The sequence below is a fragment of the Hemibagrus wyckioides genome, linkage group LG17 (assembly GCF_019097595.1).
Source record: "Hemibagrus wyckioides isolate EC202008001 linkage group LG17, SWU_Hwy_1.0, whole genome shotgun sequence".
Classification (NCBI taxonomy): Eukaryota; Metazoa; Chordata; class Actinopteri; order Siluriformes; family Bagridae; genus Hemibagrus; species Hemibagrus wyckioides.
In genome coordinates, this window is record NC_080726.1 from 21,441,881 (window position 1) to 21,468,094 (window position 26,214).

Sequence of the window (26,214 nt, forward strand, 5' to 3'; positions counted from 1 at the left end):
AAACTCCATACAGACAGTAAACTCAAGCTCAGGATCAAACCCGGGGACCCTGGAGCTCTGCCACAAGTCCATCTAATGACATATTATGAAATACATTTTCAGGCAGTTTTTAGGACATACACCAAGTACGAACAGATCGTATTACTTTTTTATTATTTGGGAACAGATCGTATTACTTTTTCCCCCTTTTGTGTTCCTTATTATTCTATATTTGTCTTTTTGAGAATTCATCAACTTCCTTAGTTTCACAATTAGCATTCAACAAAAGACTGCTCTGAAGGCTTTCTGGAACATAGATTTTATTTCAAATTATTACTTCATACTCCTTTAACATTTTCGTAGAAAAATATTTTTTTTTTTACACAATTCTATTACATCTACCTATAAAATAAATCAGTAAACACTGATGCATCAAGGCACTTTAGATACCCAAAATTCAACATGGGCAGGTAGAATTTGGCAATGAAGATTTCTCCTTGCCTTTTGTGAAAGATTATATTAGCTGAATCAGTTGTACCGTAAACAATGAACACTATGGAATCACTATAGAAAAGTTCAAATGCGGATGGAAAGAAGGAATTCTTTGCTAGTCAAAGCGTCCTCTCAACGCAATAGCATTTTTGGTCCTGCTTGATAAAGGTCAAACGTGCTGGCTTAATTAAAACGTTTTTAAGCACGAACACTTGCGGTAACTTTAAGGATCAACTAACCGATGAATCCTGTGGAAAACTCGGCGGTTTTATAAAAAAATAAAAAATAATAAAATCACCACGAGGTGGCGCTTTTGGCTGTAAATGGCACTGTGAAGCTGTTTTTCATGGACTGAAGATGATTACTTTGGTTCTTTGTTATAGATATGCTTGAAAACATGCCTACTAAATGCATAGCTAGGGGGCAAAAATGCTTCCGATATCTAAATGTGTTGTGAAAGAAAATACTGGTGACGTTCCAAGAACCTTATCAAAGAAACCCATAGATATGAAACACACCGTGATTGTAGTGGAAAAATAAGAAAAACAAACCTGAAATATGTTAAGATTGAAATAACTGATTAAGTGATTCAGTTCCAATTCATTCGTGTTGTATTTTTGATATTTTCGTGATAAGCAGGAGTCTCCTGCTCTGACATCTTAGTGAGACATCGATATAACATTGTTAGAGCTTCTGTCCTCACCCACCATTTTCCAGTTGCGCTGATGTCATATTAATGAGCATCAGTTAAGACAGCAAACGCTGGACTTCAGGAAAAGTTCCAGAATGCAATGCAGACATATTACACTACTTTATAATGACACACTTACACCGAGATACAGCAACGACTCAGCTTGGCTAGTTAGCGATCAAGGAGATGACGATGGTATTAGCATCTGTTAGGAGGGTGTGAGACAGCGCTGCATACTAAAAGGACTAAAGCACTGCTGCAACGCTCTCCTCATGCAGACAATCTCATTAGCGCCACTGTCGCTGTGGTCAGACTGCACTGTGGTTAATGCAGGAAACCGGTAAACATGGTGAAAATTGACTATCATGCTGAGGAAAGAATGAACTAAACTCAGAAGGTCGCAGGTTAATTGTAAAGGTTAATAGTCAAGTTGCTCCAAGTTGGTGGATTTTTGAAATATCACTGAAATATCAGCATCTCATCCCAGTTCTCTAGAACATCCTCAACCTCAATCCTCACGGCAACAAAATACTAATTTTTTTTTTAAAAAGAAAAAAGTGGGGAACATATATGTAGAACATGTGCATTAGCCATGTGCTTTTTCAATCATTTCCCATAGCAAACAATAAATTAGAACATGTAGCGAGCAGAAAATCCTGACTGAACATGTTTTCGGTAATCAACAGATTACAGCTTGTTAGACTTATCGCTTGATTCACAGTCGCTTGGTCTACAGGAAGTGGATCGGCAAGTTTTGTACAAGCTCCTTCCACCTCCGCTAATCATACTGAACAAAAACGTTTTTAAAAGTCTGATGAAATAAAATCCATGTGATTTCGCAAGAACTCACAGAGACAAAGCCATTCCCCATCTTATCTTGAGCCCTGGGCCTTCGACTCTGCGTGAGAATATGTCACAGGTACTCTCAAGCATGGACAGTTGTGTTCAAATGGCTCGGTGCTCAAACAAACAAAAAAAAATTGGCTGTGTGAAGCTGAGCATGCATCGCTAAGTCTCCTCCTCCCAGAGACAGAGCTGTTTATGAGGTGTGTAGTATGTAAAGTCATAGCCTTTGCTGCAGCTCTTGATGCCGCACTTGTACGGGGCGCTGTGGCCCGAAGAGTCCTTGTTGCGGCAGTATTTGAGCAGACACGGGTACCACTCGAGTCTTATGCTGTAGCTACAGGAGCAAGACTGCCAAAGATCCTTCACCGAGCGGCAGCTCTGCAGCCCAGGAACCTCCACAGCCTGCGGTAGAGTCTCAAACACGGAGCTCTCGATACCTGCAAAAACAAGGAACAGGTGTTTAGAATGATGCGTATTTAAAGGGATACTGCAACAATATTTGACATACACCGATCAAGTATAACATAATGACCACCGACAGGTAAAGTGAAAACACTGATGATCTCATCATGGCACCTGCTAGTGGGTGGGATATATTAGGCAGCAAGTCAACATTTTGTCCTCAAAGTTGATGTGTTAGAAGCAGGAAAAATGGACAAGCATAAGGATTTGAGTGAGTTTGACGAAGGGCCAAATTGTGATGGCTAGACCACTGGATCAGAGCACCTCCAAAACTGCAGCTCTTGTGGGGTGTTCCCAGTCTGCAGTGGTCAGTATCTATCAAAAGTGGTCCAAAGAAGGAACAGTGGTGAACCGGCGACAGGGTCATGGGCGGCCAAGGCTCATTGATGCATGTGGGGAGCAAAAGTTGGCCCGTGTGATCTGATCCGATAGACGAGCTACTGTTGCTCAGATTGCTGAAGAAGTTAATGCTGGTTCTAATAGAAAGGTGTCAGAATACACAGTGCATGACCGGTCAGGGTTGTTTTGGCAAAATATTAGGCAGGTGGTCATAATGTTATGCCTGATCAGTGTACTGTACAGACACACAATACAAAAAAAATCATATCTATTGAACGCTAAACTGTAAACTGCTCTGTAAATCAGTATGGATTCAAATAAATGAAGATAAGTGTGTGATAAAATGAAGCATTGCGGTGTTATTTGTACGATGGAGGTCACTCAGTACATTCTTCTACTTTCAACATTCTCAGCCGCTGTTTCTCAAAAGAGCTCTAGCATTTACAGAAACACTCTGGAAGTGTGGTATGCCGTTTTTACTGTACATGTACATTTATGCATTTGCTATTTGGAGTTCTGCTGACGCTAAAGAATGAAAATGACTAGGCCAGATCCTTTAAGAGGAAAATGGCAGTAGACTCAATTAAAGTGTGTGTTTTTGGCAGGCTGTAATTAGAAGCACTTGCCCGTGTCCAGCCAGTGGTGCATGTCGGCTTCACGCGTGTACACGGCGTCGTGCGCCACACTACACGTGTTGTAGATGAGGGTACTCAGCTGCCATGCCAGCGTCACGTTAACCGCCACGTTCATGCTGAGCGTCTCTGTCGGCTTCCTCTCCTCCGCTGTCCTTACGGTGTGTGGGTTTTTCTGTGCACAACCAGATAAGAATTCAGTTACTGAACTTGCCAGCATCCTTGAACCAACACAAATCCTTCATTTTGGTTACACATTTTAAGCTCTGACCCTTAAAGCTATCATTATAGGTCTGTCTTTTGCATCATGTAACAGCCATGCACCTTGGAAAAAACACACACACACACCCCATCTCAACTAGGGGTGAAAAAAGATCGAGAATCTCTGGCCTGTACAATCCTCACGTAATATAAGAGCACACACACACACTGCTCCCAACATCTGTCTACTTTTTATTATGGCTTTGCTTGCCCTTGTACTATGATCGACCAGGAAAAAAAATACAGTACCAATTTATTTCATTAGATCATGTTAAAACAATTGTGTTGAAATAGAATTTCTAATAGATTTTTTGTACAAGGATCCGGTTATTGTTCGAAAATCGATTCAATCAGTAAACTAATGGCATTGCTAGAATATTTATTTACTGTTCTAGCTGACTCCTGTTCCTATTGTGCACATTCAGACTACATTTATTGTACCTCCAGAAAGAAAGACAGCTCAAGAAAGGAAACTTTTCAAAAACCTTTTTTTTTCCAAAATATATATTTAGTCAGGTGTTGGGCCACAGTGAACCACCAGAACAGCTTCAGTGCTCCTTGGCACAGATTCTACAAGTCAATGAAAAGCAACTGGATGGATAAACATTATTCTTTCCCTCAATTACTGTTTCAATTGATGGTTGGAGTAAGTGTCTAAAACGTCTCTCTAAAATCTCTGGCATGTTCAGAATGAATAGAAATATAGATAAAAAGGAGGTCGTTTTTTATTTTCGTGTGTGTGCTGAGAGTTTTCCCATCACTTTTACTTATTTTTAATGAAGGGTGCCAAAATTTCTGGAGCGGATTGATACCTACATAGTGCATACATTAACTACAGCTTTGTTCGTTATAAAATGCAAATGAAAATATCATCTGTAGCTTTGAATCTCTATTCATGTTCTTCATGACCATATGTAGCATAAATGTTTATTAAACCATTTCATGGTTCACAGGCACTGATGTTGGACAAGAAGGCCTGGCTCGCAAGTTTCCCCTCTAATTCATCCCAAAAGTGTTCTGTCAGGTTGAGGTCAGGACTCTGTGCAGGCCAGTCAAGTTCCTCCACACCAAACTCACTCATCCATGTCTTTATGGACCTTGCTTTGTGCACTGGTGTACAGTCATGTTGGAACAGGAAGGGATCATCCCCAAACTGTTCCCACAAAGTTGGGAGCATGAAATTGTCCAAAATGTCTTGGTATGAAGCTGAAGCATTAAGAGTTCCTTTCACTGGAACTAAGGGGCCGAGCCCAACCCCTGAAAAACAACACCTGAATTCAATGATTTGGAGGGGTGTCTTAAAACCCTTGGCAACATAGTGTAATATTATTATTCTATTAATCCATTTAAACCCCTGATTCTCCGAGACACTCCTCCAGGCTCGCTGTCTTCTTTCTCACTGCTGTGTGTCTCTGACGGAGGACACTGACCTGCCGGAGTCTGGCCATGGACTCGCTGGAGATAATCTCATTGTGGCTGAGACGTGTGATGAAGCACAGTGCCTGGTACTGGCTCTGCCCCCTTTCCAACTCTCCCAGAATCAATGCCCGGAAGATCTTCACATCCTGAACAACAAAAGAGAAAAACAATTTTGTATACGTGTGTGGTGGCCATTTAAACAAAAAAAAACAAAAAAATTATACATGCACTGGCCAAAAGTTTATAGACACCTGACCATACTTTTTTTCCCCATTTTTCATTAATCACCCTCCCTTTTCGGTTATAATAACCTCCACTCATCTAGCAAGGCTTTCCTTCAGATTTTGGAGGGTGGCTGTGAGGATTTCAAGAGCATTAGTGAGGTCAGGCACTAAGGTTGGGCAAGGAACCCTGAGATCATTCATCTCAGTCATAGTCATTCATCCCAAAGGGGTTCAGTTGGGTTTGAGGTCATGATTCTGTGTGGGGCAGTCCAGTTCTTCCAGTCAAACCTCAGCAAACCAACCTCACTTTGTCTAGGTGCACTGTCATGCTGGAACTGTCAGGTCCTCTTAGTTCCAGTTAAGGGAAATTGTAATTCTACAGCAATCACAGAACTGCATGCGGCTTGTAAAGGTCAGTCGTCCAGAAACGTTTTGCTTGATAGCGAAGTTCTGCTGAACTACAAAATGGGAAGTAACAGCTTCCCTTCCATCAAGATTCCACAGAAAGGAAACCCCACCTACCTCTACACTTATAATCTAAATTTACAAGCAGAATTGATTTATTACTGATCACTGACAGATACTGACATGGACAAACCGTCTCATTGCCTGAGGTAGAAGTCACTCGTGACATTTAAACACGTCATTGTCCATTCACTCGAGTGATCTCTGCTTATGCCAACTTCACTGAGGAATAAAACATCTGATTAATTCGAGTTTATCATCGGTCATTTGTGCTCATTGTGTAAGAGCTCTTCGTTGTTTTGATGACGATGTGACGACGCAGGAGTAGGGGACATTTTGAAAAATGTCCATTTTTCTTCTGACATCATTACTTTATAGTCTTTTTATATGAAAGAAATCCATCTAAGCCCAAACCATGACGAGACAAAAGTAGAAATTTCTGGGCATAATTGTTAAAAATGATGCAAAAGCAAGACTGCTTGCATTGTGAAGCATGCTGGTGGCAGCATCAACTGATGGGCCTGCTTCACTTTAGCTGGGACTGGACGAAGAAGCCTTTATTTGTCACATACACATAACAGCACAGTGAAATTCTTTTTACACACTTGGGGGTCAGAGTGCAGGGTCAGCCATGATACAGAGCCTCCTGAAGCTGTGAGGGTTAAGGGCCTTGCTCAAAGGTCCAACAGAGGCTTGAACCTTGATCCACAACCCAGAGCTTTAACCACATGAGCTTCTACTTTAGCTAGACAGGATAAAATGTGAATAAATTTTCCAGTGTTAGAACAACCCAAAGCACAGATTCACTGTATCTACACTGCCTGCAGAGAATACCGTATGTAAATGGTGCCTGTATCTGGCGAGAGACTGACTAGGAGTTCTTGGTAGAGTGCGAGGAAACTTTTTTTTCACAGACTGCAGTCAGATTTTAGTGAGAGTAACAGATTTATAGAGTTCCGAGCCCGAGAAGCGGAGAGGCACTGTATATTTCAGAACATTACAGGGTTACCACTGGCAACACGAGCGGAACCCTGGCAGGGATTCTGTATCTATAAAGAGTTCCATGTGAGAGAATGATGGGAAGACCACAGACAAGAGTGAGAGCACAGACCTGTGTATTCATTCATCAACAGTCTGTCCCACACACACACACACACTTGCACTCACTCCCACACACACACACATTCACTCCCACACACAGACATATACACACACAAACACTCACTCACACACGCACACACACAAAAACACAAACTCACTCACACACGCACACACACAAAAACACAAACTCACACACACACAGCCACACACCAAGGTCTCGGAGCATAAGGGCAGCAGAAGGAGAGGCCTTCATGAGCCTCGTTCTTCCTGCACAATCAAAACTAACAGAGAGCAGCTGACGTTTGTTTGCTCTGGAACGTAATCACCTCCAACTTTCCGCACAGAACGTTTCAATGTCAGCAAAATAACACAACACCTCTGCATGCAGTTAGCAGATATCTCCCTGCAGTCCAGACACACGGGCAGCCAAGAATCCCTCAGCCCTTTTCTGCTGCTTCATTTGAGCACTGATCAAGATGTCCAGATTCTTCGATGTCTCTGGGGAAAAAGAACTGGCCCGTAAAGAGACCACGGTGCCACGAGACACGACTCCTGGAGACACGCGGCTCGGATGACAGAACAATCGGTGAAACACCAGAGATGAAAGAAGACCTCCCAGTCACGAAGACGGGAATGAGAAAGGAACTAATTGCCCTGACAGTGGACATAAATGCAGATGAAAAACACAGAGCCATCATCGCTCCGCTCCGACTGGTGACATCACATCAATCTAGCCTTCTATTACTTTACGCTCGTGTCAGAGAGTTCATCATTTTTGTTGTGCAAAAAGCGATATCTCCACTGACTGACCATTTCCTCTGGCTATCTTAACGCAGACAGATTCAAACACATTCACCAACACAAAGGCAGATTCACATACAGACTCACACACACACAGAGACTCACACAAAGACAGATTCACATACAGCCTCTCTCTCTCTCTCTCTCTCTCTCTCTCTAACTCTCTCATTTTCTCTCTCCTTCTCTCTCTCACACTCACACACACACAGAGACTTGCAATCACAGTCTTTCTCACACAGATACTTGCAAACACTCACACCCACCCACACACACACACACACAGTGTAGTAAATGGTGCAGACGCAGCAACAGACGCCCTCAGTTCCACCTTAGTAAAACATCAGCTCTAACAAACACAAAGAGGCAGGTCACGAGACTAAACACAAACCATGACGCACAGCAGGTTTATTTTCACTCAATTCACTGGTTGGGTGTCATCTCTAAAAACAAGAAAAACATCAGGGGCCTGTTCCTCTGCTAGCGCCTGGGGAGTGTTTGTTTGAAATACGCCATCGTCTGTCTCATTGCCGCTCGAGTGCCAGCTACCAGCAGAGCTTGGCATGTCTCACCCCTCAGCTCCAAATGCTAACTCATTCTCAAACTGTGGACCGATTGTGGATCAAGTACGAAGAGACAGAAGAGTAGTGCAAAGCCCATGATGGCAGCAGGCCATTCTGAACAATATGAACTTCAATTAAGACCTCAATAAATGAATATCAATAACACTGATAAATATAATAGAAATAACAAATATTCTATACATTTCCAAAATCTGATACCCAAATAACATCCAAAAAAGCTATAAAGTCTAATGAGACTGTACTGGAGTAAGAAAAGCAGCAGCATATGTGCGACGTGTCCTGCTGCCAGCAAATCTTTCCCCTCCTTCTGCTTGAACTGGCGCTTCTTTATAGGTCCGGCACACGGCAGACCGCTCTAAACCCATTCCACACACGCCACAGCAAAGCCACATCGACCTTCAGTCTCTGCTCCATTTAATGAGCCAACGCCTACCGAGCTGCATTTCTCCGCCAGGTCTGGTGCTGAAAATCTGCTCTAGCAGGTCACCAGCATGACCATTACACAAGCAGTAAGCAAGACCATGCTAGCTGCACTAGCGACAACAGTGATAGCATCTTGGCTTCAGCATCATGACCTGCTGTTTTATGAACTTGCACCAGACTTCAAGAAATCTCAAGAGGTTGGTATTAGAGTCTGGTACACTTCATCAAAAGAAAAGGAGGGGGGGGGGGCTAAGAATTTTTTGGTCAAAAACACTGAATAAACTGACCACACAACATTCTGACCACCTGCCTAAATTTGTGCTGCCAAAACAGCCCTGACCCGTCATGCACTGTGTATTCTGAACTTCTTCAGCAATTTGAGCAACAGTAGCTCGTCTGTTGGATCGGATCACACGGGCCAGCCTTTGCCCCACGTGCATCAATGAGCCTTGGCCGCCCATGACCCTGTCACCGGGTTCTCCACCGTATCTTCCTTGGACCACTATTGACAGATACTGACCACTGCAGACCGGGAACACCCCACAAGAGCTGCAGTTTTGGAGATGCTCTGATCCAGTGGTCTAGCCATCACAATCTGGTCCTTGTCAAACTCACTTAAATCCTTACACTTGCCTGCTTCTAACACAAACTTTGAGCACAAAATGTTCTTCCAGCCATGATGATGCCCCTGTGCACCAAGTGAGGTCGATTAAGACATGGTTTGTTAGGTCAGGACAAGTCCAAAAGCTTTTTATTGTCATTTCAACCAAATACAGCTGTTAAAGTACACTTTAAAATGAAAGAACATTCCTCCAGGACCCTGGAGTGACATAAAACTACCAGAGACAACACAGAACTACATAAAGTGTGCAAAGAGAGCAAGACAACACAACAATCGACAAGGGACACTTTAGTGCTGACCTGTATGCAACTGTGCGTGAGATGTAGGTTGTCTATACAGCATTTGTTTGAAGCAGCAGTCTAAAAAGAACTGACATTACAGAAGAACTCGCATGTCCCTGACTCTGACTCAACCCCACTGAACACCTTTTGGGATAAACTGGAATGTAGCTTGCCCCCTCAGACCTCCTCACCTAACTTCCGTACCTGACCTTACTAACGCTCTTGTAGCTGAATGATCACAAATCCCCACAGCCACGGTTCGAAAAGCCTTCCCATGGGAATGGAGATTATTAAAACAGCAAAGAAGGATTAAATCTAGAATAAGATGTTCAACAATGGTCAGGTGTCCACAAACTGTGCATATTGGATTAATGTGAAGGATCCCAATTTGCCATAAAAGTTCAAAAGAGTTCTTGTTGGAATCCACTGATTGTAAGCAGGTATACAAGGAAGTGTGCACAGCCAATCAGATTATGAGCAGCTTTACACAAAAAGGACAAAGTCTAGCTGAAAAACCGGAATGTGGTGTACTGTAAGTACGGAATAAAACAGGACAGGATGTCACTATAGGGAAATAATCGACATCAGAATGCTATAAGGCTTCCATTCAATTTAACTCAATACAATATTATTTGTATAGTGTTTTTTAGCCATAGATCTTTTAAGAGCTCAGTTTACAACCAATTGGGAAAAACTCCCGGTGGAGACACAAGGAAGAAACCTTGAGAAGAACCAGACTCGTAACAGAACTCAGGGTGAATGGGTAATAGTGAGATTATACATCGACAATGGTGCGTTATAAAGTCAAACAGAATAGAGCGTGTTGAAACGACGACCTGTATAAGCATCACGGTTTGCACAAGCACCACATCCACATGAGGTCACTCAGAGAACCTGCACAGGAACCATGAGCCAGGAAATGCAACCACCAAGGCATCCATGTGTAAGCTACCACCATTATCCTTTAACACTGAACAGCAGGTGCCAAAGCGTTTTATTCTTATCCTACCGTATAAATTAGTTTGTAATCATTAATGAATGAATCATCCCACTTTCTAAGCATTTATAGTTCCATTAAAGGCTGTTTAAAGTGTGTGAGGCGAGTTCGTTCCTGTTATCGGTTGCATCATCATCACAGCCAGGAATAGTTATTCCTTTACCAGTTTTTTTGAACACTAAATGATTTTTTGGCCAGCAAATTCATAATATAACAATATAACCAAGATGTCTGGAGCCGTTTTTAAATGCATGGCAAAAGACCAACACTGCTGGTCATTAGTGAATCAGTATCCCACAATCAGTGCCACAAACATCTTGGCATTTTGGTTTTAACAAGAACTTTTTTGTATTCTTCAGCCATCCAGACTACATTCAGCTGACAGCTTTTCATCTTTTTTTGTTCTCTCTTTTTTATTACATGCAGGCTGATCAATTTCACTGGTACTGTAATTTACTACATAGTAACAATAAGACTGTAAAATGACATTTCCCACATTTTACTTTATACAGTAGTTTAATTAAGGAAACAGTGACATACTTTGAAGGTTTCTTTAATACACTTTGATTTTAACCCCTCTAGCAGATGTTAAAATAGCCGTTTCAATGGAATTAAGAAGCTTGCTCAGAATGTAAGTCATATAATGATGTCTGAGGACTATTGTGTGTTTGTATTAAATGGCCAAATCTGCCAAACAATAGACTTGGAAGTTATATTAAGCGTCTTTGTTAGCCGTTCCCTTTGAACATGGAGGAAAAACAAGCCGCTCAAACAGCCTGAGGTTTCTCTTGTAGGCGAATGGCACGTTACAGAGAAGAGCTGAAGGGTAGTGATCGCCTTAAGGGTTCACTGATATTTGTATACGTTTTAGAGGTGGAAAAATAAAGCGTGAACACGTCTCTTGGTGGACACACAGCTGTCTCTTATCATGTATAATGCAGCTTTCTCTCGAACATCCCAGGATAGCTTGCTGCACTTCCTGTTTTCCAGCCCCCTCACAGTGCAGGTCTGTTTAATGAGGCCTGCTCACCTGACACCCCCAAACTGCCTGCTTAGTCAAACCTTTGTCCAGTAAGCTAGAATGTTTGACCTGAAAAAAAAAAAAAAAAAAAAATCACCATCAGGTTATACCAGGTTTTATCTAGCAAAGCCTTTCCTTTTCGAAAGCATATATGCAGAAAGAGAACCCTGAGAATTAACTGTGGCACGGCGCCAAAGACTAAAGCAAACAAACTGCAAGGCAAGCAGAAAGGTAGTGGAGATTAAAATGTTTACGGTTAGGGTGGTTTAATGCTTGCGAAGAGAAATTAAGAAAAATGGCATTGTGTGACATTTCTCTTACAGGAGTGCAGGGGATTATGAGTCATTGGGCTGCAGCAGAGGTATTTGCGCTGGCAGATGAAGCGGCCCAGTGAAAAGGCACAGGTGCGGGGCGTCCTTTAAATTCTACTTGTTAAAGACGAGCAGTTCCTTACAATAGCACGTAAAAAAGGGGGAGGAAGCCAAGCTGGCGAGAAATTGAGGCTAATTACACCAAGAATGTGAAGGCCCTCACACCTGGACCACTCAGCTTGGAGGAAACGTGTTAAAGAGTAATCCTGCTTAACATCAAAACAGAAACCAAAACAAAGAGCTACACAGATTTAAGGATTTCTTAAACAACAACAAAGTTTCACAATCGGCTTTTTGCAAGAAAATTGTTAAAGCCGACTCAAGCAAGCTTTGCAGGCCTGAGCTTAGAAAACGTTTCACTAAAGGCAGAAACCACAAGAGGAAGTATCAAGAGAAGCACTTCACTGAGGTCACATTCAACAAGAGATATTAGAATAGGACACTCTAGTAGCATCCGCTTTGTGACACGTGATCTGTGGCCTCTACTTGTGTGGTTAACAGAAGAGTGTTTGCTTTCAGCCGACTGCCTGTTTGTGCTCAATGGAACATCAACCGTTCTGCTTTACTGAAGCCTTTCCTCCTCCAAACAGCCGCAAACACGCGTGACCTAGCGAGACCTAATGAGCACGGAAGCCAACGGCATGGCATGGTGTAGCACGGCTAATTAACTTCCCCATCCCACCCTCCGTCTCAAGGAAAACTCGTGTAGTTTTTGAGCATACACTCAATAATAAATCAAGTTCATGAAACAGGTTTCATAATATCCACGCACTCAGATCAATATTTCAGCGGTGCTTATCGTGCCAAACTGTTGCACAAGAGAAAGAGGGGGTGAAGCTGGAGAGTGGAGGAGGTACACGTGTGAGGTTTTTAAACTTCAGGAACACGGCAGTCTTCCTGCTGAAGCATTTTTGCATCTACAAAGATGCTTTGTTGGAATGGAGAACCAAAGCAAAGAGAAAACCAATGGAAAAGTTGCTGTTTCCAAAATAATCTTTGGGGTTGAGCATGGAAGCAACAGGATATGAACAGGATTTCTTCAAAAGAAAGACAGTTTAGATCATGTACATACAAAACTGAATACACTTCAGACCACCAGCACCACCATTAAAGAATCTGCCCATAGTAATCTCCAATCAGGAATGACACCATGGTATCACGAATGGCAGCTCTAACCTTAACACAACACACTCAATCACTGTCATGGGTGGAATGTGTTTCCGAGTACCGGGTCACGAGGAGTCATCGCGCTTAGCTGCGTCTGCCGCTCTCTCTGGGATCAGGACTCTTTCATTATCTGTGGCGCTCAAAAGGCCAACAGGGCCTGAATAAAGATATCAGCGTATGGTGAATGGAGCCGCTGAGGTGTCCTCGGGGAAAGCGCCTGCAGTTAACACAATGAATGGGAAAATAATTCACCAAACTGGTAAGAAGAGTGCCGAGATCTTTGTTTAGGCAGCTGCGAGTGCAGCAATCACGGCTCAGGGAAAATAAACCGACTGGTCCGATATTTCCTGAGAAGTCATGTGAGCGTGCGGTCAGACTGCTATGAGAATGTGATTGAACTAGTACAAAGATTGAACTGAAATTCATGGCACTGGGGGCTGAAAAATGTTGCTGGATTCATTAATATGTTAGTTTTTTAACACGAGATCACTGTCATGGGACTGCCCACTGTCTCACATTATGCTTATCTCAATTACCTGGACTAAAAAGAAGGAACTAACGTTACTGGCATATCCTGTTTGAGTCCTCAACAAAAAGGCAAGAAAGTTTTTTTAGGTAACATTTCAGCTATGTGCTGTGGTGTAACAGATGTTATTGAGCCTGGTTTTTATTTTCGAATCCATTGTATGTTCTGTTAGCACTAGATGCTTTATTTTTGATCATTCACACCTTATTCCTCTCATGTCCTTGTACCTTGTGGCTCTGCACAGTAATATACACATAAATCATGTGACACACTACATTTAAACAAACATCAAATCTTTGCAAAAGCCAATAGGAAGTACACTGATGGTTGCCTACAAAGCCAAAAGCTGACCAGTACCAACTTACATCAATGCACTTATTATAACCCTGACTGCATCATTCATTAACCACTGTCCGGTCCTTCAACTGGTTCCAGCATCTCACAGGGTACACAGAAATTCCTTGCAACCGGGGGTTGGGGGGAGGTCCAAACAGCTTTCCACCTACCTGATCCTGAAGAACTTAAACTAAACCTTGTGTTGTTTGCAAGCTTTTATTTGCTATATTATCTCCCAAAGAGTTTTTAGACTGATATTATTCTTAGCCCATGACCCAGTGGACCATCATTGATGCATTCATTGACAGAGACTTCAAAGCACTTTTGGATAAGAGACTCTGCCAAATGCCATGAATGTAAAGGTACATGTCAGTACAGCTTTGTCTCAGCATTCGCGGACTGCTGTACAGGTGAAATTAGGAAGAGAAAAAAGCCAGTGTCCGTTATACCAGCACCAGTCCACTGTATACTAAATCTGCATCTCCCGGGCTAGTGATTTATCCACCTCATAACGTCCAAGCTTATTATATTAGCTCCATCTCCATGTTTCTGGGCCACGTAAATGCGCTGTCAAACCCAATTGAGCCAGTTTAAAGGATTTATTCGAGGCAAACCTACTAATAGGAAAAGAAGTGCAGATAATGCCTATGTGACATAAAAGCCCCAAGGTTGCAAAGGATTTCCTAGAAATGTTGCAACATCCATTCCGTTACATTACTCACAATCACATGAAGTCAGTGTGTCATTCGATTTCTGGAACTGACAATAGAGTGACTCAGTGGCACAATTTTCCTACTTTTCATATTGCATAAGTTGAAGGCATGTAAGCACATCCCTCCCCGTAAGGAAAGGGTGACATGAGCACAAAACACCCACGGCATGTCCGTGCAAGTGACACCACCGCCTGGGAGAGTTCCGCATCCAGACAGAGAACACAAACCGTTCAGGCAATAAACATGTCTGTGCGGGGGGTTTACTCTAATGAATGCGACTGTTACTCTACATCCTGCGTTTCCTGTTCCCATACAAGACTAGGATAATGGCAGGCAGCCCATATAGATATGTTAGCACATAAGCACGCAGAGATAAAAACCCTTACTATACAGTCAACAATGAAACAATGATGCCAAGCACAGTCTGAGGAAAGCACAACTATCTGTCTTTCTCTGGAACTGAGTCATTTGCTACTTTCCAAAGAATGCACTGTTTTTATTGACTACCTATAAAGTTACATAGCATGCCACGTCGTACTGTTCTGCTGGAGATTAAGAATGTTTTCAGACCTGTATGTAGATATGTGATTTGCTCTGAAACCTGACTTGCATTTTCTTTTTGAAGTAGTTGGCTTTCAATTTGACAACCTACCAAAAATGTGTTTTTGTGCAAGTCACACGTAAACTGCCCTCTCAGTGCACAGCTGTTTATATTCCAGCGGTCAAGACACATAGTCAACAGCTCTGCCAGCTTAATGTGGCTTTCTTTTTTGCTGCATTCATTATATTGATGGTTACTGCTGGTTCAGAAGATTCAAAGGTCAGGCCAGCACCAACAAGCTGACTTGAGCAAGGCCCCTAACCCTCTCTGCTCTAGGGGTACTGTATCACGGATGACCCTGTACTATGACCCTAACTTTCTAAGCTACACTATATTGCCAAAAGTATTCGCTCACCTGCCTTGACTCGCATATGAACTTAAGTGACATCCCATTCCTAATCCATACGGTTCAATATGACGTCGGTCCACCCTTTGCAGCTATAACAGCTTCAACTCTTCTGGGAAGGCTGTCCACAAGGTTTAGGAGTGTGTTTATGGGAATTTTTGACCATTCTTCCAGAAGCTCATTTGTGAGGTCACACACTGATGTTGGACGAGAAGGCCTGGCTCTCAGTCTCCGCTCTAATTCATCCCAAAGGTGTTCTATCAGGTTGAGGTCAGGACTGTCAAGTTCATCCACACCAGACTCTGTCATCCGTGTTCTCTGTCAACAGTCTTTTACACTTGGCACAATGCAGTCAGACAAGTACCGTTCTCCTGGCAACCGCCAAACCCAGACTCATCCATCAGATTGCCAGATGGAGAAGCGCGATTCGTCACTCCAGAGAACGCGTCTCCACTGCTCTAGAGTCCAGTGGCGGCATGCTTTACACCACTGCACGCTTTGCATTGCACTTGGTGATGTATGGCTTGGATGCAGCTGCTCAGCCATGGAAACCCATTCCATGAAGCTCTCTGCGCACTGTTCTTGAGCTAATCTGAAGGCCACATGAAGTTTGGAGGTCTGTAGCGATTGACTCTACAGAAAGTTGGCGACCTCTTCGCACTATGCGCCTCAGCATCCTCTGACCCCGCTCCGTCAGTTTACGTGGCCTACCACTTCGTGGCTGAGTTGCTGTCGTTCCCAAACACTTCCACGTTCTTATAATACAGCTGACAGTTGACTGTGGAATATTTAGGAGCGAGGAAATTTCACGACTGGATTTGTTGCACAGGTGGCATCCTATCACAGTTCCACACTGGAATTCACTGAGCTCCTGAGAGTGACCCACTCTTTCACAAATGTTTGTAAAAATAGTCTGCATGCCTAGGTGCTTGAGTTTATACACCTGTGGCCATGGAAGTGATTGGAACACCTGATTCTGATTATTTGGATGGGTGAGAGAATACTTTTGGCAATATAGTGTATAAGGGATATGCAAAGAAAAGTATTAATGTATAAGGTTAATGTATATGTGACCTTCATCAGTTTGATTGGGAATCAAGGTGTCATCGAGACAGCATTGTTTCAATTCACCTGTTTAGGATGAGCAAATCATTTTACTATGAAGAGTTGTGCTTTGTTTTCTGACCCACAGAATTCTTTGCCTCCAAAAGATCTACCAAACATTGTGATCCATGTTGCATGCTACATAACACAATTACCATCATGCACTGCTATACAGGTTGGTTGGTAGTCTTGTGTAGATTGGTAGCAGACCATAGCAGCTTTTATTGGCCAAGGACGGACAAAGAGGGCATTTTACTGTTGTTTAAGAAAGTTTTACAAATGAATTAATCTGTACAGTAAACTTCATAATTCGGAAAATCCAATGTTTAGCTCATCCTCATAAGTGCTTATTGTAAACACGATGGATTCCTTTTTCCATGAGGACACAACGGCTTTGTTTCGAAGTGGACCATTAAAAAACATGGCGCCCGTCTCCCAGAAATCTTACAGAATCCAACCAATCAGATGACAATTTAAAAACTCCTGAAGGCTTTCCAATTTTGCAGATGTTCAGCCAACAGTTCATGGGCACAAGGTCTGAGGCTGAGACTAGTTTATTGGTTCACCGAGGGTGAACCGATCCAGAGTTCATTTGCAATCGTGTTTATAGATATGTCTAGACAAACCGAACCAAGCGAGAAAACACACCAGGCTCCCAAACCAAATGTTATGAACGATCTAGATGCTAAAAAACGCTTTCATAATTCGACATCTTTATAAACAGTGTTTGTAGCAGTTTGTATGGAGTACTAGCACTTAAACCAATGCTGGTGTTTAGCTATAGCTTTCTTGTTTTACTTGCGTCAATTGGATCGCTACAATCGGCTCCTCTGACAGCTTTAGATCTGCACCGGGTTCTGCCTCGGTGGATAAAAGCACCAGGAACTGAATCAATGTAAATGTAAGCAAGTCATTTGTTAAGGTCTTTGCTAGATTACTGGCCTTAGAAAGTCTCAGGAGTGAAAATGGAGGGCCAGGAACCAGCAAGAAGTTTGTTTTTAAAACTGAATGAAAAAAATGCATTACATTCATATTGACGATGTGCGAGTTTCCAGCACCATGGCCAAGGTTACTGCAAGATAGACTTTGTGGCTTTGTTAAAAGACGAGGAAGAAGATGAAGAATATGATGAAGAAAGGATGGGACACTGCCAAGTATTTCAAGGATACCCCAGTGTGGAAATGCACAAAAGGGCCAAATACTACACTCGGCAGTGGGTGTGAGGTGAAATGAATCAATTCACATTCATCAGTGCTTACTGTGTGGGCTTTTTCCATAGTTTCTTTAGAACACAGCCTAGATATTAAACAGCCTAAGGGCAGAGAGGGAGGGAACCTGGAAACATGATACTGCTAGAACTAGATAAAAGAGTGATTTAAGACAATGCCAGTGTGAGCATTCACACTAGCATGTTTATAGCACATTCTTGCAACTCTGTGACATTACTGCCCTGTTTCCTCAGACACCTCTGCTTTGTTTTGATGGATCCCAATCACCCAAGAGCAGTGCAAGCTGGAATAGACTGGGGTTTGTGTGAGAGAATTAAGATTCCAGTGTTCAATATTATTATTCAGCCTATTTTAATCACACTTTTACCAGAGAAAACATTATAAGTTATCATCCAAGCCAGTTTCACGCTGTACGATATTTGGTCAGATGTCACGGGCACAATTTGCACATCGTAAAGGATAATATTTGGGCTTGAGGAAAGATCACTGGTCAACCATACACGAAAACTATCACAAAAGTCACCTGCTCACCGGTGGCTGATTTACTGCCACTGCCGAAAAAGACAACAAAGTTCTGGCAACTACTGGTGCTGTCACGGTCTATCTAACATAGCAGAACTTAGTAACTGTCACTATACAGTAGTTTAAGTCTTACTGAGAGCATACTGTACACTCCGATAAGCAATCATGAGAAAACACTGAATTTGTACAGTGTAAAACCTTGCATTTATTTCACTGTTTATTGTGAACATGCCTACACAAAAAAATAAAACTCAGTAAATTTACTTAATTCAAATGTAAATCGGCTCCATTTGATTGATTTGAGTAACATTAACACAATTACTTTTCGTACATCCAACATTTGGTCAGATATTTTTAAAAGCATGAATACAATTGAATAATGGGTTCACGCCTGAGCTGAGAATCGAACCCACAACACTGATGTTTCACTAACGGACACACTGCTGCCGTGCTATTTTACTACATATATTATAGTATTAAATTTAGCCTTTTAAAAATAATATATATATCAGTATATACATACTTCAATAATATTTCCCATCAATTTCGACATTCTTGTGAGATTTCCCAATGTAATGATCTGCATTAATACTGCTTGAATAGATCATGTAATTAGTTTAATGAAATCTTGATTTGTTAAGAAACATAATATTTTTATGTAAACAACACAATTTTTTTCTAGAATCTGACTGACCACAGATGTAGAACAGATGTCCGAAAAAAACTCCCTGCCAATATATACAGGGCACATATAAACTCATAAAGGCCTGTTAATAAGTGTTGAGATCATTTATACAGTAACCATGCAGAATATTACCAAACTAAACATAGTTTCATAGGCTTACTCACCAGGAGTAAATTTACATTTTTAATTTTCTAATTTTATATTCTCAATTTTTTATATTCCTGGGAAGCTGTTGTGCTAGTATGTCCGTTGTTAAAATCACTAAAAAAGTGAACTGAATTTATTACCGTTATGTTAGAACACATGATGAGTTGGAATAAAAATTTCAGGATGCATTGCAGTAGAAAAACAATCCACTTGAGGGTGACAAGGACCTCGATAACAATGCAGTGGGTCAAGTTTTAATCCTTGTATACACCGATCAGGTATAACATTGTGAGCAGTGAGAGGTGAAGTGAATAAGACTGATGATCTGTTAGTGGGTGGGATATATTAGGCAGTAAGTGAACATTTTGTCCTCAAAGTTGATGTGTTAGAAGCAGGAAAAATGGGCAAGTGTAAGGATTTGAGTGAGTGAAGGGCCAAATTGTGATGGCTAGACCACTGGATCAGAGCATCTCCAAAACTGCAGCTCTTGTGGGGTGTTCCCGGTCTGCAGTGGTCAGTATCTATCAAAAGTGGTCCAAGGAAGGAACAGTGGTGAACCGGGGACATGGTCATGGGTGGCCAAGGGTCATTGATGCACGTGGGGAGCGAAGGCTGTTCCGTGTGATCCGATCCAACAGACGAGCTACTGTTGCTCAAATTGCTAAAGAAGTTTATGCTGGTTCTGTTAGAAAGGTGTCAGAATACACAGTGCATGATGGGTCAGGGCTGTTTTGGTGGCAAAAGGGGGAGCAAAACAATAATCAGGCAGGTGGTCATAATGTTATGCCTGGTCAGTGTATGTCATGTTTATATTGATAGTGATATACTATAAACTTTTAGAAGCATTATATAACAAGCAGTAATGTCTGCAACTCACAAAAACACTCATTATAATTGTGATTTCTATAAAATAATGTGTAGGAATAAAATCTCATATAATAAGCAGAAGAAAGAAGGCTGAATTTCTGAGCCCCGCCTATTGTGTATGGAACAAAAGTTCAAGGCTCTAATAAATATACACAGGAATCCAGTTTGTTGCATTTATCCGTGTCCTGTTTGATTCCCAGCCAAATGAATCTGCCAAGAAGACAAATCACTATTCCTTTACACAGCAAAGTTCACGGTTTCCCAGACCATCACTAAAAAAACAACTTTGTTTGGCAAACCTGATCATGCCAAGTGAACAATGGTTGCTCCTTGGTTAATAAATAAGCGTTTATATATAACTTTATGACTTTATTCAGCTGGACAAAGTACTGAAGTGAAGCAATTTCTGGCAAACACTTTAACAGCTTTAACTTTAACTGGCACAGTAGAAACAATGTAGAGAACTCAAAGACTGATCAAGTAAGCGTCGTACTGGTAGATCCAGAAATTGGGCAAAACAAAACTTTGGGACCTTTTCAATTGAAAGTGCACGAAAGTTCATTCGGGAGCCCCAGCCGTGCCTGGAGACCTGCTGTCTACACAGCTACTTGACACGCAGCATTGTCTGGCTGTATGAAAGTCTATCTTTTGGCATTGCCGTAAAATTACTCGCTAACCAGTACGCAGTAAATCCAAGAAGGCAGCTGCAAGTCAGAGTTAATTCAAGTTTCCATAAATCCTTGCAGATGACATAGATGAGAAACACATGTGAGGGGAAAGATGGAGACGGGACTCTGTGTGGAACTGATAAAAAGTGGAAAAGGAAAGAGGCTGAGGAAAGAAAAAAGAAAACAACTCTGTCAGCATTTCTACTACAGGAGATAAACTGCACTGAACTTAGAGACGTTCGTAAATCCATCACATTTATGAAGCATCCAAAATGGTTATTGCATACAGATCGCAAGGTAATATCACACTGCCATCTTTTTTTTTTTTTTAAGTGATACATACAGCAGAGCTCACCAACCATAAATTACTCTCTGGTCCAGAGCAAAGATCTAATACACCTCAGAAAATGGAGTGTTATTGTACAGGTTGCTCAATCAGGCATTGCACAGGCGGGTTGAAACTAAAGTAGGCAGGAAGGAGGTACATCTCCAGGAGGAGATCTGGTGAGCGTTAGCCTTGGGTGAAGCTGGAAACATGCATATCTTATTGCTACAAGTTCAGATATGACCTAATTCATGTAATGGTGTCTGGGAGTTCTTAAAAGTAATTTAATTCACAGATTTTTTTCATAAATACAGATCCGACATTGGCTGTATGGTGGAAAAAGTAACAGAAGGTGGGATGTGGGATAACTAAGAAGCAGGGTATTGGACTAGTTTGTTTTCCTGGTCTAGGCTAATTTGTTTATTCATTCATTCAGTAACCACTTGATCCTGAGCATGGTGGATCTGGAGGAGGAGACACACCTTGAATGGGGCATCAGTCTATCAAAGAGCACACACATTCACACCTAGGGACAATTTAGCAAAGCCAATCCACATAATGGCATGTTTAAATGAGGTGGGAGGAAACCAGACATCAGACACAGACATGGGAAGAGCATCCATAGACAGTATCCCAAGCTTAGGATCGAACCTGCAGGTTTAATAAAACTACATCAGCTGCCCTGGCTTTCAGCTGCCCTGGCCATGTCAAAACGTCCACACTCTTTAGAAAAAAATAGGCTTTATTCACCACCTTAAAGTTTCTCCAGTGTGCCATTCCAGGATAACCTTGAGCAGTGGTAGCTCTTGTTCAGGCTCCGGGTCATTGATCGGGGTTCAAGCCCCAGCACCGTCGAGCTGCCACCCTGCTCCAGGGGCGCTGCATCATGGCTGACCCTGCACTCCGACCCAAACCCCCAAGGATAGGACATGCAAAGAAAGATTTTCACTACGCAGTAACGTATCTGTGACAAATAAAGGCAACTTAACTCTTAAACAGCTTTTCATAGTAGGGTAAAGGTAGAACTTCTTGCTTTTTTGCTTCCATATGAAACATTGGAGCGAACTCTTCCCACTATGAATATATGCAGTATTTGAATCCTAAAGTGAAACAATCAGGCAGTGTACACTCAGAGCCGGTCCCAAACCCTAATTAACAGTAGGGTTGAGTCAAGAAGGGCACCCAGTGCAAAACCTGTCGCAGGTGAAATATACGGATCAGGTGATCTGTTGTGGTGACTTTTAACAAGTCAAGTTTAAAAAGCTGTTTAGGAAACCATATCGTTCTTCATTGGTGTTGCAGGAAAAAAAAAGATTTTTGGTGGCACCTTTATTTTTAAGAGCATACTAATACATTTTATAAACTTTCTTAAAAGGACAAAGCATCTGAGTGGGAAATATTAAGAGCAAGCCATGGATTATATATATATATATATATATATATATATATATATATATATATATTAGTACTTTCCTGTGACTATTCTGTGACTTAGTATATCAATTACATATTAATATAACATATAGAGTGTTGTCATTTTTTACATTCCCACCTCTTTTGAGCAGTATTATAGCGTTAGTTAGAATCTTGTTATTCCCAGGTCACGTGATAGAGAGAAACCGACCGATGCAGGTGTTATTACCTGATGCAATATTTGAAGACGGAATGCGTGTGTGTGTGTTTTCCCTAATCTCACCTGTTTAAAATCTGCCACGAAAGTGATGAGTGTGCCGTCAGCCTGCCTGTACTCCACTGTGATGGAGTCTCTCTCACTATCCGCCTCCAGCAGCTCCTCAGTGATCTGGCCATCAGCGAGTCGAACCCTCACTTTCAGCTCGGAGCATAAACCAGCACTGAGCACTGAAGCCCAGAGGAACCAGATGACTCCGACTGACCGCGCCAACATCCCCAAACGCGGCGAAAATGCGCACTCAAACCGCAAAGCGCACAGAGACGAGCCACAGAACCGTCTCCGAGTGAAGCGGCGGTGAACCGATTCGCCTCATTCCACCGAGTTCCCACACACACACACTCTCACACACACACACACACACACAACCTCACATGGGGGGTTTAAAGCTCTTCATCCATGTTCTCACGACAGTTTTATAGTAAAAACCATCCGGCTACTATGTAACGAGAGAAAGAAAGAAAGTTGTCGCTGAATCCTGCGCTGAGAACAATCTCGGAGTTTGACTCGGTCAGCTGTGAGAAGGACGTGTCCGAGAGGCTGCCCACACTAACTGCTCTTCACGCTCACTTCAGTAGTAGTTTCTTTTTTTACCCCCTCCTCCTCCTCCTCCTCTCTGTTTCTGACTTTAACGCGCCGTTCCAAGAGCCGACACTTCCTCCAGCAAGCCAAAGTACAACTCCGCACTCCAGCGGCCTCCAAAGTTTGTGAGCTGGCAGCTCTTAAAGGCGCAGCGCCCTGACAAATCCTCACTCAGATCATTTATCCTAGAAATAGGCAAAAACTGTTAGCCAGTAAAGCATGCATAAGCAAATAAACCTTAAATCTTAAAATCTTAAACACTTAGGAAGCATGCTGCTGTAGGAAAATTATCAACGACAGGATAGTGTGATGCTACACCCTGCTTTAATTCCAAAGTTGATTACTTTTCAACAGCAGCATGTCCTGAGGTGTCCTCATACACTATATTGCCAAAAGTTTTGGGACACTACTTATAGAGGAATGGTCAAAAATTCCCATAAACACACTCCTAAACCTTGTGGAAAGTCTTCCCAGAAGAGTTGAAGCTGTTATAGCTGCAAAGGGTGGGACTACTCCATTTAACATTCATGTGCATGTAAAGGCAGACGTCCCAAAACTTTTGGCAATATAGTGTAGATCAGAACAATTTACAAATGATTAAGAGCATTAAGGTAGTGCTCACAGCCATCAAAGGATCATCTTTGGTCTTGAGATGAAATCAGTGATTAGTGATCAAGCAGTGTGAAAATGTTTTTGGATTCAAATCAAAGCGTGACAAAATCCATGAATAGGAGGATGATGACAAAAAACTTATGGGACCAGCTACAAACATCATAGTGGCCATGGTAGTACGCAAACAACACATATGAGGTGTAAAAAGAAAAGCAGTTTCATCACAATTATTATATATTATATTGTCTTAGTCCCCCTTATGCTGTCAAAACAGTCCTGACCCATCATGCACTGTGTATTCTGACGCCTTTCTATCAGAACCATCTCATGTCCCAGATGTATGTGTTTCATTTCTGTGATTCCACAGCAACAATTTTTTATTTTATGAATGAATGACACATGGAAGATTTTAATCATCACTGAGCTTATCCCATTAATTTTATTACAATCATCCAATAAACCATGCATGAGAATTATATAAGTAATAAAATTTGATAAGGTGTGTTGTTAGAGGAAAATAATCAGCAACAAGCTGGTGTGATGCTGTTGCAGAAAGGACATTATTTACATTTACATTATTTACTGTCCAGTGTCACCCAAAGGAGCATATTTATCTGGAAATATCTGTAATATACTTAATTTTTACTCCATCCACTTTTAGTGCTGAAATACAATATACTAATTTTCATACAGTATTTAGGGTATATTGCCAAAAGTTTTGGGACGTCTGCTTTTACATGCACATGAATGTAATATGGAGTTGGCCCGCCCTTTGCAGCTATAACAGCTTCAACTCTTCTGGGAAGGCTTTCCACAAGGTTTAGGAGTGTGTTTATGGGAATTTTTGACCATTCCTCTAGAAGTGCATTTGAGAGGTCAGGCACTGATGTTGGATGAGAAGGTCTGGCTCACAGTCTCCGCTCTAATTCATTCCAAAGGTGTTCTATCAGGTTGAGGTCGGGACTCTGTGCAGGCCAGTCAAGTTCCTCCACACCAAACTCATCCATGTCTTTATGGACTTTTTTTTGTGCACTGGTGTGCACTCATGTTGGAACAGGAAGGGGTCATCCACAAACTGTTCCCACAAAGTTGCATGAAATTGTCCAAAATATCTTGGTATGAAGCTGAAGCATTAAGAGTTCCTTTCACTGGAACTAAGGGGCTGAGCCCAACCCCTGAAAAACAACACCTGAATTCAATGATTTGGGGGGGTGTCCCAAAACTTTTGGCAATTTAGTGTATGTACTTATATAAATAAATGGTATTGTGTTTCTGAAAGCCATTTTTTTCAACTTATTGGGACTCACAGTGACAAAATATTCAGCCGTAAATTATTCAGCGAATGCGCTATAGCCTATTCATGCTGTCTGCCAACACTGGCAATTAAAATGTCTCCACTGCTTTATTTTTTATTACATCCCTAAGGGAGCATCTGACAACACTGCAGAAAGAGGTAGTGCCACACATCAAGAGCAACATCTGGAAATGTTTACAGTGATCAAAGTGACACATTGAAACTAGTGAATTGCTTCAGAACGAGAAGACGCACCTCAGACGTTGCTCCTGATCGCTCGTCTTTCCAGGTGCTGAGCTTCTCGCTGGGTGGCCCAGGTAGGATAGGCCACCATGGAGAAGACCATGCAAGAGTGGGAGTGTGTGGAGGAGGGCTGTGATGGAGGACAGAGAGCAAACACACAAGCTCTGAATGTCATCAGGCAGTGTCATGTGGCCCAGTACTCTGGTCATTGTAGTGTGAGGAAGGGGTCAGATAAACATTTCTCCTTTTGTTGTGTGTTGAAGCCAAAATAGATGCGACTGTTCTGGCAGTGATACATCAACAGGGTCATTTTTGACACACAATAATTTCTTCTTCCTCTCCTGTTTCCCTTTTTATATGAACAAGTATAAGGATGTCAAATATTACACATGATGTCCATAGTACACTGCAGAGTTTATTCTGTCCTTATCACACTGCTTACATTATGTTTATGATTAACTCGGCACATTAACTCATACAGTCATCACACACACACACCCACCCACACACACACACACACACACACACACACACACACACACACAGATA

General features: G+C 41.9%; 1 protein-coding gene across 1 annotated transcript; it reads right to left on the minus strand.

Annotated features, from left to right (window-relative positions):
* Nucleotides 1-282: 282 nt before the first annotated feature.
* oafa (OAF homolog a (Drosophila)) lies at nt 283-23,542 on the minus strand. The gene is made up of 4 exons (XM_058413547.1): nt 22,941-23,542; nt 5,133-5,267; nt 3,436-3,616; nt 283-2,445 (listed from the first exon to the last, which is right to left on the minus strand). The coding sequence occupies exons 1-4, from the start codon at nt 23,148-23,150 to the stop codon at nt 2,171-2,173; spliced, it is 801 nt and encodes a 266-aa protein (XP_058269530.1). The 5' UTR covers nt 23,151-23,542; the 3' UTR covers nt 283-2,170.
* Between the last annotated feature and the right edge of the window lie 2,672 nt (nt 23,543-26,214).

What these genes read in the sequence shown, in the direction of transcription:
- oafa (XM_058413547.1), bottom strand. Translation starts at nt 23,150, where the DNA reads ATGTTGGCGCGGTCAGTCGGAGTCATCTGGTTCCTCTGGGCTTCAGTG. An exon ending in CCATGGCCAGACTCCGGCAG is followed by an intron (nt 3,617 to 5,132) that starts GTCAGTGTCCTC and finishes GGTTGTGCACAG; the next exon opens with AAAAACCCACACACCGTAAG. An exon ending in GCACCACTGGCTGGACACGG is followed by an intron (nt 2,446 to 3,435) that starts GCAAGTGCTTCT and finishes TTGTTTTTGCAG; the next exon opens with GTATCGAGAGCTCCGTGTTT.